General features: G+C 43.5%; 1 protein-coding gene across 2 annotated transcripts in view; it reads left to right on the top strand.

Annotated features, from left to right (window-relative positions):
- Positions 1-18,644, top strand: part of LOC115099386 (fetuin-B-like) — a 108,158-nt gene that overhangs the window by 39,430 nt on the left and 50,084 nt on the right. For both annotated transcript variants that reach the window (XM_029616995.1, XM_029616997.1), the window contains exon 3: positions 4,097-4,184. In XM_029616995.1, coding sequence (XP_029472855.1) covers positions 4,097-4,184 — 88 coding nt within the window. The remainder of the gene's footprint in view (positions 1-4,096; positions 4,185-18,644) is intronic.

Genomic DNA, 18,644 nt, shown 5'->3' on the forward strand with positions numbered 1-18,644 from the left:
GTAGACTGGAAAATCCCATCTGCAGAAACTAAAAATAGTAGAGCGATAGTGGATGCCATGCAAGTATCTTTGTTCAAACAAATGGTGTTGGAACCCACGAGAGAAGGAGCTATACTCGACTTAGTGCTCACTAATGCAGATAATGTCTCAGATGTCCAGGTGGGCGCCCACCTCAGCAGCAGTGATCATCAAACGGTATGGTTTAATATCACTAAAAGAATAGGGAAAAGAACCACAAAGACCCGAGTTTTACAGTTCAAAAACACAGACTTTGAGGAAATGGGGAAGTACCTGGAGGAAGAACTTAAAGGATGGGAGAACGAGAGAGATGTGGATCAGCAGTGGACCAATCTAAAAGGAGCAATCACCAAGGCAACTGCTCTATATGTTAGAAATGTAAAGAAAAGCAAAAGAAAATTGAAACCTATCTGGTTCTCAAAGGAGGTGGCTGACAAAATTAAAGCTAAAAGAACAGCATTCAAGAAATATAAAGGATCCCAAAGGGAGGAGCACAAAGAAGAATATTTGTATCAACTGAGGGAGACAAAGAAATTAATCAAGTTGGCAAAAAGTCAAGCAGAAGAGAGGATTGCCAAGGAGATAAAAAATGGTGACAAAACATTTTTCAGATACATCAGCGAAAAGAGAAAGGTCCAAAGTGGTATAGTGAAATTGAAAGGTGGTAATGATCAATGTGTGGAGAGAGACGAAGAAATGGCAGAAATATTAAACAAATACTTCAGCTCTGTGTTCACTAAAGAAGACCCTGGAGAAGGACCATCTCTACACAACAAGAAACTGGGAGGGAAGTGGAATAGATGAAAATCCTTTTACAGTAGAAAATGTGTGGGAAGAGCTAAAGTACCTGAAAGTGGACAAAGCCATGGGGCCTGATGGGATTCATCCAAGGATATTGAGGGAGCTCAGAGATGTTCTGGCGGGTCCGCTGTGTGACCTGTTCAATAGATCCCTAGAAATAGGAGTGGTGCCGAGTGATTGGAGAAGAGCAGTGGTGGTCCCGCTTCACAAGAGTGGGAACAGGGAGGAGGCTGGCAACTACAGACCAGTCAGCCTCACTTCGGTGGTGGGAAAAGTAATGGAGTCACTGCTGAAAGAGAGAATAGTGAACTATCTACAGTCTGGAGAATTGATGGACCAGAGGCAACATGGATTCACCAGGGGAAGATCCTGTCAGACAAATCTGATTGACTTTTTTGACTGGGTAACCAAGGAATTGGATCAAGGGAGAGCGCTCGATATCATATACTTGGATTTCAGCAAAGCTTTTGATACGGTTCCGCACAGGAGACTGGTGAATAAAACGAGAAGCTTAGGAGTGAGTGCCGAGGTGGTGACCTGGATTGCAAATTGGTTGATGGACAGAAGACAATGTGTGATGGTAAATGGAACCTTCTCTGAAGAGAGAGCGGTTTTAAGTGGTGTACCGCAAGGATCGGTGTTGGGACCGGTCCTGTTCAATATCTTTGTGAGCGACATTGCGGACAGGATAGAAGGTAAGGTTTGTCTTTTTGCGGATGACACTAAGATCTGCAACAGAGTGGACATGCCGGAAGGAGTGGAGAGAATGAGACGGGATCTAAGGAAACTGGAAGAGTGGTCGAAGATATTGCAACTGAGATTCAATGCCAAGAAGTGCAAAGTCATGCATATGGGGAGTGGAAATCCGAATGAACTGTATTCAATGGGGGGGGGGGGGGGGGGGGGGGGGGAAGGCTGATGTGCACGGAGCAGGAGAGGGACCTTGGGGTGATAGTGTCTAATGATATGAAGTCTGCGAAACAATGCGACAAGGCGATAGCAAAAGCCAGAAGAATGCTGGGCTGCATAGAGAGAGGAATATCGAGTAAGAAAAGGGAAGTGATTATTCCCTTGTACAGGTCCTTGGTGAGGCCTCACCTGGAGTACTGTGTTCAGTTCTGGAGACCGTATCTACAAAAAGACAAAGACGAGATGGAAGCGGTACAGAGAAGGGCGACCTGGAAGGTGGAGGATCTTCATCGGTTGACGTACGAGGAGAGATTGAAGAATCTAAATATGTACACCCTGGAGGAAAGGAGGAACAGGGGTGATATGATACAGACTTTCAGATACATGAAAGGTTTTAATGATCCAAAGACAACAACAAACCTTTTCCGTAGGAAAAAAATCAGCAGAACCAGGGGTCACGATTTGAGGCTCCAGGGAGGAAGATTCAGAACCAATGTCAGGAAGTATTTCTTCACAGAGAGGGTGGTGGATGCCTGGAATGCCCTTCCGGAGGAAGTGGTGAAGACCAGAACTGTGAAGGACTTCAAAGGGGCGTGGGATAAACACTGTGGATCCATAAAGTCAAGAGGCCGCCAATGAAGAGTGGGTGACTCGCCAGAATGATGGCTACTGCCTGGACACAATACCCTTATTCAATAAACATACACATGCTTACTGTGACTCCAACATCGCTCTAAGCTTCAACAGCAAGAGGAAATGTGGAAAAAAGGATTTGCACTCACAAAGAGGGGAGTAGCTGGCTTGTTACGGCGGTTACTACCCCAAACCAAATAAGCCTGATACTTCACTTTCAATGCATATACAGCATAGCTCTCTGCTTCAACGGCAGGGGAGAAGAATAACTGATACTTCACACATCCAGCAGAGCTCTCTGCTTCAATGGCAGGGGAGAAGAAAAAACTGATGCTTCACGCATTTCCAGCATAGCTTCAACGGCAGCGGAGAAGAAAAAAGGATTCGCAATCACAAAGTGGGGAGTAGCTGGCTTGTTAAGGCGGTTACTACCCCAAACCAAATGTGCCTGATACTTCACTTTCAATGCATATCCAGTATGGCTCTCTGCTTCAACGGCATGGGAGAAAGACTGATACTTCACGCATATCCAGCATAACTCTCTGCTTCAACGGCAGGAGAGAAGAAAAACTGATACTTCACGCATATCCAGCATAGCTCTCTGCTTCTACGGCAGGGGAGAAAAAAACAAAACAAAAAAACAAACAAACTGATACTTCACGCATATCCAGCATAGCTCTCTGCTTCAACGGCAGGGGAGAAGAAAAAACAACCAATAAGGGCTGTATAACATAGTCTGGGTAAAACAAATAAGCATGGGTGTAGCTTGCTTATTGCAGCGGTTACTACCCCTACTGCCCCTAACTAATCAAGCTAGATATTTCACTTGGATGCAGCTCCATCACTGCTCTCTACATTAATGGTGGGGGTGGAAGGGAAATAGAACCAAGAGCTAAGAGAAACAGATAAGTATGAGAGAAAAAATGTGTGAAGCTTGCTGGGCAGACTGGATGGGCCGTTTGGTCTTCTTCTGCTGTCATTTCTATGTTTCTATCTATATAGAGATGCTATGATCCCTGCTACTAGTTTTTCCTAATTAAAAATCCTATGGAGACAACTGAAGTAGAAAACTGTGAGCAAGACCTAAATTTCTATTCTGAGGTCACCCAACAGAGTCTACAGCCTGGGAGAGAGACTCGTAGGGGAGACTGTGTATAATTTGTTTTGCCAAGCAGAATTGTTGGAAGGGGTTTCCCATCCCATCTAAGGATGCCCTGCCCACCTGGGAACCTTGCTCATTCAAACCATAGAGGGTGAGAGTTTCCCGGCCTAATACTGAGAGTCACTTGCACAGATTAATTGGAGAACTATACATTTCATCTTATCAAGACAAGAACTGTTGTGGAAGTGCCAATTTGCTATTTAAGAAATCCTACAGTAAAAATTGAATTTTGTACCACTCAATCTGAGCCTCCAGAGTCTTTTGTGGCACTCACATCCCTTGAAGTGAATATAGGCATGTAAACCCCCCCTCCCCCTCCCAGGGCAACAAACTGAGAGTCACCCAGACATCTTGGGTCTTGAAGGATTATTCCTCCCCCCGGTTGGAAAAAGAATCCTGCCCCGGGGCCCTTGGATTGTGTTAGCTAGAGCAGAAAAAAGGTAAAAGGATTAGCCACAGGAACCTTGTGTGCCCCTGCCCTATTGGCTCATAAACTGGAGAGGGAGTTACAAAAACAAAGTGTGCAAATGATTTAGATATGTCTAGGTGATGGTTGTATTTACCTTGTTACAGGTTTTTGGGCAATGCAATGCAACTTATTATATCAGCAAACCTGAAAGAATTCATCGTCTGTACAACTATGTGTGCATTTTCCAACCAGGTAGAGCATCTTTTAAACTAAGGATCAGTCCAATGGTCTAAATCATTTTGCACAAATGTGACCTTTCTCTTCCAATCTAGAATTGCTATCATATCTATTTAATTTATTAGTTAAAATCCATTCATTGCATGGGAAAATTAGAATAAAAAGCTGATGACGGTGATGGTGTATTCTCTTTCTAACCAATGTCATTTGATAACTCATTAACATCATTAGACAGTGCCTATCCAAGCATTTCATGAGATTGCTGATGGAAAGAACGCATCCTCAACATCAGATGGCATTTGCTCTGTGCAGTAGCAGAATATTTAATCAATGAACTTTCTGACTAGTAAAGGTGTGCAGGCATAAGCTTGACTTCAGAAGGTGGCTGGGCAAGGACAACCTGAAGGTTACGTTTTTCAACAGTGACTTTTAATAAAGGTGCAAATTTCAAAGCAATTCTCCGTGGGTAAACAGGTGTTTATCCAGGCTGAAACCCTTTTGAAAATGTTGCCCCTCCTCCGAGTATGGGAAAAGGAATAATGCCAAGAGCAGGGCCAGAGCAGTCCTAGAGCCATCCTAGCAAAATATATGCAGGAAGTTCATTTTAAACTCCCTGTGTGTACTTCCCTGTTGAGATTTTACAACTAGAAGCTCTGTGGGTATAAAATACCAGTGGTCCTGTAAGCTATAATGGGAGTCTGGGAGCTGGCCTATCTCTAGGGGGGTGGGGGGATTATCACATTTCAGACAAAAATATTTTGATGGTCAAGCATTAAATCAAAAGCTTTAGATAATGCACAGCACTAGTTTGTTGGGAAAAGTGGTGTTCGTGTTTATCTAGGAACACTGATTCCTTAAGAAAGCTTAATCTCACATCACATCTAACCAGGCACAAAGCTTTTTATGGTGTTGGTGATTTTCTCTAGGTGAAGGGAAAGGAGTGGGGAAGAGTATGGGTTGAAATGGCACAGATGGGGGCAATTTTCAAAAGGGTAAAAGGGCTGTCTGAAAATCGTACACCTTGACCTTCCTACAAGTGTCCATGGTGATTCCACAGTGCATGTATTGTAACATCACTTTGAAAACTGGTGTAAAAGTCTATGGATAACAGACTTTACCCACTTATGCAAGCAGCTACAATTCACATATCAAATAGTAATTTTATATCTTCAGTGGCTGTGCATATAAATAGCTATTTCAGGTACAGTATGTAGAAACATGATGGCAGAGAGTCCATACAGCCTACGTTGTCTGCACATCCACACAAATTGCTCATCTCTTCAATCCCTACCATTCCCTCAGAGAACCCCTGTGCTTGTCCCATACTTTCTTAAACCCAGATACTGTCCTGGTCTTCACCATCTCCACTGGAAGGCTGTTCCATGCATCCACCATCCTCTTTCTAAATAAATATTTCCTTAGATTACTCCTGAGTCTACCTCCTTTCACCCTCATCCCATGATTCCTCATTCCAGAGCCTCCCTTCTATTGAAAGAAGCCTGCTTCCTACACATTGATACCTTAGAGCAGTGGTTCTCAACCTTTTTCTGTCGGGACACACCTGATAGATGGTTCTCACATGCGTGACACACTGACCCATGATCATCACGGGGATAGATGTAAAAGTACAGTTTGCATCCACGGGAACCCCCCTGACCCACATAATGGATGTAAAGCAGGATTACAACATTCCCCATACAACTCACCCAACAAAAAAGATATTCTGGTTCTGGTGTCATGTCAGTAACATCAGCTCAGGCTACTGCTACTGCCTGGAGACAATACCCTTAGTCAATAAACATACACATGGTTACTGTGACTCCAACATCACTCTAAGATTCAACAGCAAGAGGAAATGTGGAAAAAAGGATTTGCACTCACAATGACGGGAGTAGCTGGCTTGTTACGGCGGTTACTACCCCAAACCAAATATCCAAATTACTACCTCCACCTTCCTCTATTCCTGATGCCTTTCAACTAGCTTGATCACTCCATTCTTATACTTCACTTTCAATGCATATCCAGCATAGTTCTCTGCTTCAACAGCAGGGGAAAAGAAAAACTGTTACTTCACACATCCAGCAGAGCTCTCTGCTTAAACGGCAGGGAAGAAGAAAAAAGGGTTCGCACTCACAAAGCGGGGAGTAGCTGGCTTGTTACGGCGCCGGTTACTACCCCAAACCAAATGTACCTGATACTTCACTCTCGACGCATATCCAGCATGGCTCTCTACTTCAACGGCATCGGAGAAAGACTGATACATCACGAATTTCCAGCATAGCTCTCTGCTTCAACGGCAGGGGAAAAGAAAAACTGATACTTCACGCATATCCAGCATAACTTCAACGGCAGGGGAGAAGAAAAAAGGATTCACACTCACAAAGCGGGGAGTAGCTGGCTTGTCACGGCGGTTACTACCCCAAACCAAATGTGCCTGATACTTCACTTTCGATGCATATCCAGCATAGCTCTCTGCTTCAACGGTAGGGGAGAAGAAAAAAACTGATACCTCACGCATATCCAGCATAGCTCCCTGCTTCAACGGCAGGGGAGAAGATAAACAACCAATAAGGGCTGTATAACATAATCTGGGTAAAAACAAATAAGCATGGGTGTAGCTTGCTTATTTCGGCGGTTACTACTCCTACTACCTCTAACTAATCAAGCTAGATATTTCACTTGGATGCAGCTCCTCCACCGCTTTCTACATTAATGGCGGGGGTGGAAGGGAATTAGAACCAAGAGCTAAGAGAAACAGATAAGTATGGGAGAAGAAATGAGGGAAGCTTGCTGGGCAGACTGGATGGGCCATTTGGTCTTCTTCTGCCGTCATTTCTATGTTTCTATGTTTCTATGTTTCTATGTTTCTTTCTACTACCATGCTCAATAGCTCTACTTATGAAAAGACAGCAGCTTACCACCAATGCATGTCCTCTTGAGAAAACACAACAAATAAGACTGATGCAAACACTTACATGCTAGTAAAATATCTCACCTCAGTAACACACACAGAACCGACCTAACATACTCCCAGAATCTGCAGTTATGTACATAAACTAATCCGCCCACAGTTACACCTGTATTATGGAAGGCACTCAACCAGTAACAACCCTATCTATGAAAAGGCAACACTACAAATATTAAATCAGGCCCTAAACACCAATACACCTCCTATTAGGAAAACAGAACTAGCAAGCAGCTATAGATCCCCACACAGAAATAATTGTAAAACTATACTAATAAGCATAATAAATGTTTCAAAACAGCTATGAACAGAATAACATCCAACAATTAAAAACTCATAAAAACTATTAAAAATTCTCCAAACTCCAATAAAATATTTAAAAAAAGCAGACACATCACATAATATTAAATAATTAAAATGGCAGTTAATCAAGAAAGATAAACTTAAAAGGCACCTTTACTTACCCCCTCCAGCAGCTCTCCTACTCCTGTCCTCTTCCGTGCAGGCCGTAGCACACACCAGAAGCAGCAGTAGTGGCTAAGCTCTATACTCATGGTCTTCTTCCTTAGGGCCCATGACCAATCTCTCTGTCTCTCACACACACTCACCATACCAGTCACACCCCCATGACCACTTTCTGTCTCTCACACACCAATCATCTCCCAACCAGTCTTTGACACACACACACAAGTCACCTTCCTGAACAGTTTCTCTCATGCCATACACACATACAGGCTTCCCACTCCCAAGTTCTATCTTACATATAAGGGCTTCTCACTCCCATACTGTGTTTCACACCCACCCACACACCCAGGTTTCTCACTCCCATGCTCACTCTCTCCACATGCACAGGCTTCTCATTCCCATAATCACTTTCTCTTTTTTTTTTTTAATTTATAATTTATTAAGATTTTTAAACATTTACAATGCCAAAAAATCAAAGAATAAATTTTGCATTCCTAGAAATCATACAATCATACTTTTAAGAAATGAAACTAAATGCCAAAAATTTTCAAGTCCACATTATGGGAGGTTATCTATATGCAATCATTAAGGAAAATGTAATACTAAATTACAACATTCTGGATACTATATATTTTTTTTGCAGCTTTTATCTTAACCCTTTTCTTTTTCCATCAAAAAAGATTCAAGGTGGGAAGGGTCCTGGAAAATAAATCTTTTTTTTTTTTTTAATTTATCAAACATTTACATGGGAATTTAAGGAAATAAGTAGCGCCAAGTGACAAGACTCTTGGCTTTAATTGCAAGAATTGCTTTCTCCTAAGCTGTGTAACACGAGATACATCCGGAAATATTTGTATTTGTTGACGACAAAATAAAAACTCCTTATTTCTGAAATACTTCTGTAGTATTAAGCTCTTATCTCTTTCTTTACAGAAAGTTACCATCAAAGTAGCCCTTTGTGGTATAACATCTACAGAAGATTCCAGAAAGGAGGTTAAATTTGGAGACTCCTGTTGCACAGTTTCCATTCCCTCCTCCCCCTCCTGTTTCTTTAATCTAGCATTAGGCACATAAAATATTTTGGAAACAGATTTATCATCTATGGTTGTAATCGATAAATTTTCTAACAAATATTTTTTCAATAACTCACTAGCTGATAATAGTCTGGTGAATGGAAAATTTAAAAATCTTAAGTTTCGAGCTCTATTTTCATTCTCCAGGCTTTCCAATTGCCTATGAGTGACCAAACTATCTTTAATATGTGAATTATTTACTGATTGTAATGTTGCAATTTGTATAGTAGTAGTCCTACCTATTTCCTCTAGCTGTTTCAATCGGTTATCATGCAATTCTAAAGAATTCTTTGTTTCAATAATTGATCGGTTACTTTGAACCATAAAAGCAGACATAGTTTTTTGCAGCTCATTGATTGCCTTCCAAACATCGAGCAAGGTAATACTATGATGATCTATGGGATCCGAAAATACCTGCGGTAATTCGGATCCTCCCATAGCCCCCACTTCTTCTATATCCCCACTTATGGGGGGGATATAGCATTATTATCATTTTTAAGGACATCTCCAATTAAACTTGATTGATTGATGGCAGTCATTTCCGCCTGAGGTTGAGTTTGAGGCTGCTGGCTGAGACTTTCCGATGCTCCCGAAGAAAAAGTAATATCTGGAATCGAATTACGGGCAGCCTGGCTTACCCGTCTTGTGATAGTCCATTGGACCTCTAGTCTGTTGAACTGCAGGCGACGAAGTCCAAATTTTTGGTTTTCTTTCTCTTCCCATGTATTTAGGAAAAATTTAGAAAAATGAAAACCTTACCCAGGAGCGCGCCTCTTTGGCGGGCGGCTTCGGCAGTGCATCGGTGGCTGCGCGCCGCACCTGTCCCGAATTTATCCCGAGGTTCCGGCCCCTTTCAATGATGTCACTTAGGGGGCGTGGCCTCGGGTCGGTCATGATGTTGCAGCTCTATGGATGGAAATTTGGAGCTAAGACCAGTCCGTTTTGCCTTCCTTCTACTAGAGAGGTCCTCCAGCCAAGATTCCTCCAGTTTCAGGGCCGCCCCTGTCCCGAATTTATCCCGGGTTTCTGGCCCCTTTTGATGATGTCACTTAGGGGCGTGGCCTCGGGTCAGTCACAATGTTGCAGCTCTATGGATGGAAATTTGGAGCTAAGACCAGTCCGTTTTGATTTCCTCTACTAGAGAGGTCCTCCAGCCACGATTCCTCTGGTTTCAGGGCCGTACCTGTCCCGAATTTATCCCAGGGTTCCGGCCCCTTTCGATGATGTCACTTAGGGGGTGTGGCCTTGGGTCGGTCATGATGTTGCAGCTCTATGGATGGAAATTTGGAGCTAAGACCAGTCCATTTTGCCTTCCCTCTACTAGAGATGTCCTCCAGCTGAGATTCCTCCGGTTTCAGGGCCACACCTGTCCAGAATTTATCCCAGGGTTCCCGCCCCTTTCGATGACATCACTTAGGGGGCATGGCCTCAGGTCGGTCATGATGTTGCAGCTCTATGGATGGAAATTTGGAGCTAAGACCAGTCCGTTTTGCCTTCCCTCTACTAGAGTGGTCCTCAGCTGAGATTCCTCCCCACTTTCTCTCTCTTACAACACACGCACCAGTCTCTCTCTCATTCCCTTGCTCGCTCTCTCCACATGCACAGGCTTCTCATTCCCTTAATCACTTTCTTTCTCTCACATACACACACACCCCAGTCTCTCTCTCTCACACACCGTCACCTTACCAACCAGTCTCTCTCTCATGCATGCACACACATACAGGCTTCCCACTCCCATGCTCTCTCTCACATATACAGGCTTCTCACTCCCATGCTCTCTCTCACATATACAGGCTTCTCAGTCCCATGCTTTCTTTCACTCACCCCCCAACTCCAGGCTTCTTACTCCCATACCCAGATTTCTCACTTCCATGCTTTCTCTCTCTCTCACACACATACACACACACACATCAGTCACCTCCCTGACCAATCTCTCACACACACTCCAGTCATCTCCCTGACCAGTCACTTTTATTGTCTCTCACATATACACACATCACCTTTCTGACCAGTTTCTCTCAATCACACACATGCTGTCTCTCACACACTTACACACATGCTCTCAATCACACACACATTCTCTCACTTACACACAGGCTGGCCGACTTCTCTCTCTCTCTCACCCACTTCCTCCCCGCCCCCGGAGCACAAATGGTAGCTGCAGCAGCCTCCTTCAGCCCCTGCAGGCCAAGAAAGAAGAATCCCATCGGCCGCGAGAAGCTTATACTGCTGACTCCTTTGCCGATTGCCGGCTGCTTCGATTGCTCCGGGCCACGCTACTGCATGAGGGCTGATACTGCCGCCGCCGCTACTTTTCTATGCTGCACGGTTATTTCTCCTTCCCGTGCACTGCACTGCGTAAAGAAGAAGAAAAGTCCAGCCGCGGGTGCCAAAGCTTCTTCTAACACCGCTGCCATTCCCATTGGGCTTGAACGTGCTGTTAGCCCAGCAGCAACGGCAGCAGGGAGGGAAGAAAAGCAGGAGAGACTGGGAACACGCAACACACCCTGCCAGTGCTTGGCGACACACTGGTTGAGAAGCGCTGCCTTAGAGGTATTTCAATGTCTCTGTCTTATCTTGCCTACCCCATCTTTCCTCTACAATATACATGTTTAAATCTTTAAGTTTGTCCCATATCCTTTAGAACAAAGACCATTACCATTGAAGCAGCTCACTGCTTCAACGGCAGGGGGAATGAAGAAAAGAGGATTTATATTCAGGCAACAACAAACAAGGACTGAATTGCACAGTCTGGGTAAACAAATAAGCATGGGAGTAGCTTGCTTATTGCGGCGGTTACTACCCCTAACAAATTAAGCCTGATACTTCACTTTGAATGCATATCCAGTGCAGCTCACTGCTTCAACAGCACGGGGAAATGAAGAAATAGGATTTACAACTAACAAGGCATTGATCTGAGCAGTATAAGAATACAAACATCGGGGTAACTTGCTTGATACGACAGTTGCTACCCTCAAACATTAAGCCTTATACTTCACTTTTGATGCAGCTCCAACACTGCATCAATGGCGGGGGTGGAAGGAAACTACAATCAAAAAGCTACCAATAAGGGCCCTGAACTCAGCAGTCAGAGTAACAGATAAGTATAAGATAATAAGTATGAAAGCTTGCTGGGCAGACTGGATGGGCCTATTGGTCTTCTTCCATCATTTCTATGTTTCTATGATCATTTTGGTATCCCCTCTCCGGGCCAACCCCATCCGGTTTATATCCTTTTGTAGTTGCGGTTTCCAGAAATATACACAGTATTCCAAATGAAGTGTCATTAGTAACATACAGGGGCAATATCACTTCCTTTTATCCTGCTGACCATTCCTCTCCCTATACACCCAAGCATCTTTCTGGCTTTTGCCATCACCTTAAACACCTTTGTGAACACCTTAGTGTAAACTTCCACCACCTATGAAACATAGAAACATAGAAATGACGGCAGAAAAAGACCAACTGATGCACCCAGTCTGCCCAGCAAGCTTATGCCAGTATCTGCTGCATTGTGCAGGTTACCCTTGTGCTTATCAGTTTTCCAGACCATAAAAGTCAGGGCCCTTGGATACTGTTTTAATTAAATTCCCCTTTTCCCATTGTCTTTGAAGCAGAGAGCAATGATGGAGCTGCATTAGGCCTTGATACTGTTATTTGTTAAGGGTAGCAACTGCCACACCAGCAAGTTACCCCAAGTTACCCCCATGCACTCTTCTTTATTTCCATCCTCTAGCCTTTAGGGATCTACAGTGTTTATCCCATGCCCCTTTGAATTCCTTCACTGTTTTCATCTTCACCACTGCCTCTGGAAGGGTATTCCAGGCATTTACCACCCTCTCCATGAAGAAATATTTCCTGACATTGGTTCTGATTTGTTCTCTCTGGAGGAGGGGCCACATAAATAACTCCACCTCTCAGCTGTGTGATTTAGAATAGGCATATGTAACACACCCACACAACTAAAGGATCTGTCATGGATGGGAAGAGAGGCTGGAGCAGAAAATAAAAATAACATACATAAAATAAAATATACACACAAGGTATTACTTTTGCAAATAATGCAAACAAAAGCAGTGCATGCACATCTACATAACACATTTGAATTCTTATACTTGATAGGAAATAGAAGCACATGTCATTATAGTAAAAGAAATATGTATTAGCACTGGAAAATTAAGAAAATCAGTTGTTTGTAAGTTAAAATGGAAAATTACTACCCTGCCCAATGTCTCAGTTCAGTTTTATATAAAAAAAATTCAAAATTATTATTTATTAAATTTAGTATACTGCTTATCATAAATTTATCTAAGTGGTTTACAAAATAGAACATGCATAAAATCAATTCAAAACAGACAAGATACATAATAATGTAGAAGAAGCCCAATAAAACTAACAGATCATCATCAATAGTCTGAAGCCTGGCTAAAAAGCCATATTTTAACAAGTTTCCAGAACTTAATATAATTTAGCTCTGATCTGATGTCAAAGGGAAGAGTGTTCCAATAGGCAGGTGGTTTGGCAACGGAAAGATGATTCTCTTGTACCCTCCAACCTGATTACTGAAAGAAGAGGAAGCTACAGAAGACCTTTCTGTGAGGAGTGGAGGGTGAAGAACAGAGCATAAGCAATCAAAAACTTAGAAAGTGGGAAACCAGAATGTAGAGCCAGGTTCTTGTGGCCAGGTTCTTGTGGCTTAGTTTGGCCTCTGTTGGAAACAGGATGCTGGGCTTGATGGATCCTTGGTCTGACCCAGCATGGCAATTTCTTATGTTCTTTTGTAAACAAGAGAGTATTTGGAATCTAATGCGGCAGACAGCAGGCAACCAATGAAGTGACTGCAGAATCTGAGTAACGATCAAATTTTCCAACGCCAAAAATTACCTTTCCAGTAGCATTTTTTTTTTATTTATAAGCATTTATATTAAGCAAAGCATGTAACCATTTCCTTGCATGGCAATATAAATAGAAAACAAGGAAAAAATACAAGGAAATTCAGAAAAAAATCATCCAAATTAATGTATAACCATTTCTTTAACAAGAGAAAAAGAGGGTATAAGCTTCTCGCAGCCGATGGGATTCTTCTTTCTTGGCCTGCAGGGGTTGAAGGAGGCTGCTGCAGCTACCATTTGTGCTCCGGGGGCGGGGAGGAAGTGGGTGAGAGAGAGAGAGAAGACGGCCAGCCTGTGTGTAAGTGAGAGAATGTGTGTGTGATTGAGAACATGTGTGTGTGTGAGAGACAGCACATGTGTGATTGAGAGAAACTGGTCAGAGAGGTGATGTGTGTATATGTGAGAGACAATAAAAGTGACTGGTCAGGGAGATGACTGGAGTGTGTGTGAGAGAGCGAAAAAAGAGGTAAGACAGAGAAGGCACAGCCGTCTGCGACCAACAGGCACAACAAATTGTGGTTAAGTAACTGTTTTTGGTTTTATTTATATATTTGGTATTATTTTAACTTATGAATATGAACTTTGTGATCTGCCATGATTGTCTGTCAGAATGACAGTATAGAAATAAAGAAAGGAAAAAAAATAGAAAGAAAGAAGTAAAACATTTCCGAGCCCGAAGTAGAGTGGAAATTACAGCAGGCAAATAACCTCATTTCAACAACCAAACCCTTTCAATGGCCAAACCGAAAGAATGAATCAACCCAGATCCTCGTGTAGAATGGGCTCCTGATGTAACAGATCCAAGACGGTAATCTGAGGGGACTATCCACCAGAAGTCTCTGCAGATCGGCATACCACGGCCTTCGAGCCCAATCCAGAGCCAATGGTGTTGGTTTGATTTGTAATCTTCTGGACCAGCCTGCCTATTAAAGGCCAGGGGGAAACGCATACACCAGGGAACCACATAGCCACTTCTGAACGAAAACATCTATGCTCTTCACTTTTGAGTGCATGTTTCTTCAGCCTGCAACTGAAGAAGAGAGGAACTTTTGCATTGTTGAAGATCACTAATAGGTCCACTAGGAGCTGAAAGGCCTTGCCTGCTAGCTCCCATTCTCCTGGCTCCAAGTTTCTCCTGCTGAAGAAATCAGCTCTGATATTGCCCTTTCCGGCAATGTGAGAGGCGGATATGCTTAGGAGATGCTGCTCTGCCCCCTCCATGAAGACATCTATCTCCTCCAACACATGTTGACTCTTGGTGCCACCCTGATGATTGACATAATCCACCATTGCCGCACTTTCGGATATTATCCAGACCGCCCAAGCCTCTAGCTGTTTGTGAAATGCAGGCACGCTAACTGAACTGAGCATACCTCCAGTCTGTTGATGTTTCACTGCCGCTCTGCTGCATTCCAGCGCCCTTGTACCATCAATTTTTAACGGAGAGTCCCCTAGCCCCGGAGGCTTGCATCTGTCATGAGTACCAACCAATCTGGTGTCTTCAGGGAAATCCCCTTCCTGAGATGATCTGCTTGTAACCACCAGTCCAATTGGAACCTTACCTCTAATGGGAGAAGACACCTCACGGCATAGTTCTGCGACTGAGAACTCCATTGGGAAAGCAATGCGAGCTGAAGAAGGCGCTTATGTGCCCTCACCCAGGGAACAATTTCTAATGCAGCACTCATCAACCCCAGGACCTGCAGATAAGATCATACGGTCAGACGAAAAGAGTTCAGCAGGGATTGAACTCGCACCATCAATGTATGGATCCGAGACTCTGGAAGAAATACTCTGCCCTGTCTTCTCTAGAATCAAACACCGAGATACTCCAGGGTCTGAGATGACTGCAAATTGCTCTTTGCCAGATTCACCATCCAGCCTAGCTCCTGTAGCAATGAAACCATGCTGCACGAAGCACAAAGTCTCTCTTCCACGTTTTAGGCCCAAATCAACCAGTCATCCAGATAGGGGTGAATTAGAATGCCCTTCTTGCAGAGGGCCACTGCTACCACCACCATAACCTTGGAAAAGGTCTTGGGCTCCATGGCTAGCCTGAAAAGCAAGACCTGAAACTGGTAATGACAATCCAGGATAGTGAACCGGAGGAACCGCTGATGTTCCCAACAGATAGGAATATGCAGATATGCCTCCATCAGATCCAGAGATGTGAAGTACTCTGGATCTGCCATTATGACAGAGCTCACTGTTTCCATCCTGAAATGCGTGACTCATAAATGTTGGTTGATGCCCTTGAGATCAAGATTGGGCCGAAACAAACCCTTCCTTCTTGGGTACGACAAAATTAATGGATTCACTGCGATTTGTGAATGAGAATCACCGCTTTCAAGTGCAATAGCCTCTGTAATATTTATTTATTTATGTATTTTTTTATATACCGACATTCGATCTGAGATATCACATCGGTTTACATACAGGTACTGTACTTCTACCCTCTTCTCAGGGAAATTGTACTGAGAGACCATAAAGGCATCCAGAGGAAAGCGAAGAAATTCTAAAACATACCTGAACCACTTTGAGAACCCATTGATCCAAAGTAATCTGGACCCACCTGTGATAGGCGGCCACCTATCTCCTGCACCATTAAGCCCACAAACCTTTATTGGGAAGACCAAGGGACTCCACTTTCAGAGCCCGCATCCTTTTGAAGCCTTTGGGGGTGAAAGAACTGAGACCAGTGGAAGGGACGGGATCTTTGGGAAGAACCTCCCCTATAAGGCCGAAAATGCTGGTAGTCTCGAGGGTGGCCACTCGGCCGAAAATATCGGGCAATAGGTTTCTTGACCTCTGGCAATTGAAGGACCTGTGTTTCTCTTCATTTACTTGCCATTTTTCCAACTAACTGCCAAACAAAAGTGATCCCTTGAAGGACAACTTTGTAAGATTGGATTTTGAAATAGTATCCGCCGACTAGTGGGACAGCCACAGCTGCCAACCTGGATGAAATAACCGAAGCAACTCCTCTGGCAGCTGTGCAAACCAAGTTACAGCCCACATCAGCTAAGAAGGCAGCCCCCAGTTCTACCATAAGTCCAAGATCGGACAATGTGCTACTAGATTCTTGACAAAGATACAAGGTAGCCCGAGCTACCAAGGCACAACAAGAAGCAATTTGTAAGTTCATTGTCACCGTCTCAAAGGCTTGATTTAGGATAAACTCAATCTTATCCTGAGCATCCTTCAATGCTGCACCTTCCTCTACTGGGTAATACGTTTCGTGAAAGAACATACTTAGGTATCCACCTTAGGGAAACACAACTGCTTCCTGGCCTGCAGATCCAAGGGGTATAAACCTGCCAAAATGCATCCACCTTTAAAGAATGCCTCTGGTGCACTCCATTCCAGATCAATCAACTCCTGGATAGCATATAGGAGGGGAAAGAAATGAAGACTTGCGGAGGGTGACCAAAATGGATTCTTCTTCTGCATCCCCAAGGAGTAAGTCCCAGCCACTCTGAGAGCATTCAGGGTCTGAGAGATCAAGCTCAGCAACTCATCTCTATTTAAGAAAAGGAGAACAGAGATCACGTGATGTGGTGGGGAAGGAGGATGTGACTCTCCTTTCTCGGTGCTGTGCCTACTCCATCGGACCCCATCTACACCGCTAATGCTAGCTAAGTCTGTTTAATTTTTCATCCTGCATTAGCCCTGTCCATCGCACTTCTGCTGAACCCAGTATGCCCTCTCGAGCTGTCAAGAAAGACAGGGACAAAGGGAAAGACTGTGCACCACTCGCTCCTACTTTAGACATGGCTGCCAATTCTCCGATTGAAACAGCTCCTGTGGCGGCACTGGCGGATATAAAAGCCGCTGTGCTTGAAGCCCTGGGCTCAGATATAAAAGCTATTGCCTCTAATGTGGCCGACATATCTGTCAATTTAAACAAGATTGAGGCTCATTTTACCGAACTTGATGCCCGCGTGTTGGAGAACCAGGATGGTCTCCAGAAGGCCTCGCTGGCGAAACACGAGGCAAAACTTGAAGATTTAGAAAACTGGTCTCGCCGGTCAAATCTTCGCTTGGTTCATCCAGGCCTTATGTCCCTACAAGGGTTTGACCTCTGTCCTCAATTGCTGTGCCTGTCCATCCAGGTCTTATGTCCCTAGGTGGGATTGACCTCTGTCCACGACTGCTGTGCCTGTCTGTCCAGGCCTTATGTCCCTACAAGGGTTTACTTCGATTGCTGGGCCTGTCCATCCAGGCCTTATGTCCTAGGTGGGATTGACCTCTGTCCTCAACTGCTGTGCCTGTTCATCCAGGCAATCCCCTTTGACCTGGGTCCTATTCAGTGGATTTATGGACCCACTCACGATACAGGACACACTCTACATCTCATAGTTTCTTCAATGTCTGATCTATTAATTGCCAATTCTATCATTTTTTTCTACTTTTCTTTGGACCAACCATTCCTTGATATCATTCCCTGTAAATCAAGACTTTTCTCACCTTGTGCACTCAGAGAAAATAGCTACTACTAGGAATTTAAAAAAGTTGATTTTGATTTGTTTTATTCTGAACTTAACTCCTTCCCCCATGATTTTTATATGCTCCCTCCTGAGCATCAATACTATCCTCAATATTGCTATTGACAACCAACATTTCTTTCATCAACAATATGTTCATCCCTGGTATCATCCTGGCCATAAATTGTTGAAATATCAGGTTCACCATTTTAAATGTCTGTGGCACAAACACAAACAACTGAGATAAAAAATAAATGGATAGCAGCTGACAGGTACTATTAATCGATGATACTTTTTTCAAAGGAAAAATGTATCTCAGATAAGATAAATTCACCAGATAATCACCCATGGCAACTTTGCAAGACTATTGCCAATCTTTCTAATCAACCCACTTCTTTGCTTCCAGCCAACCCTATCTGCTCGGCAGATGGCTTTGCCTCTTACTTTTTTTTAATAAACTCAACATTATTCACAAGGACTTTACTTTAAAGGCTATGTTTAGAATATTTTACTCTTTGCATCCTCTTATCTGAATAGTAACTTCTTCATCTTCAACTTATCCTCAGATGCTGGAATTAATTTATTACTCAAATAGC

This window comes from Rhinatrema bivittatum, chromosome 9 (genome assembly GCF_901001135.1).
Source record: "Rhinatrema bivittatum chromosome 9, aRhiBiv1.1, whole genome shotgun sequence".
NCBI lineage: Eukaryota > Metazoa > Chordata > Amphibia > Gymnophiona > Rhinatrematidae > Rhinatrema > Rhinatrema bivittatum.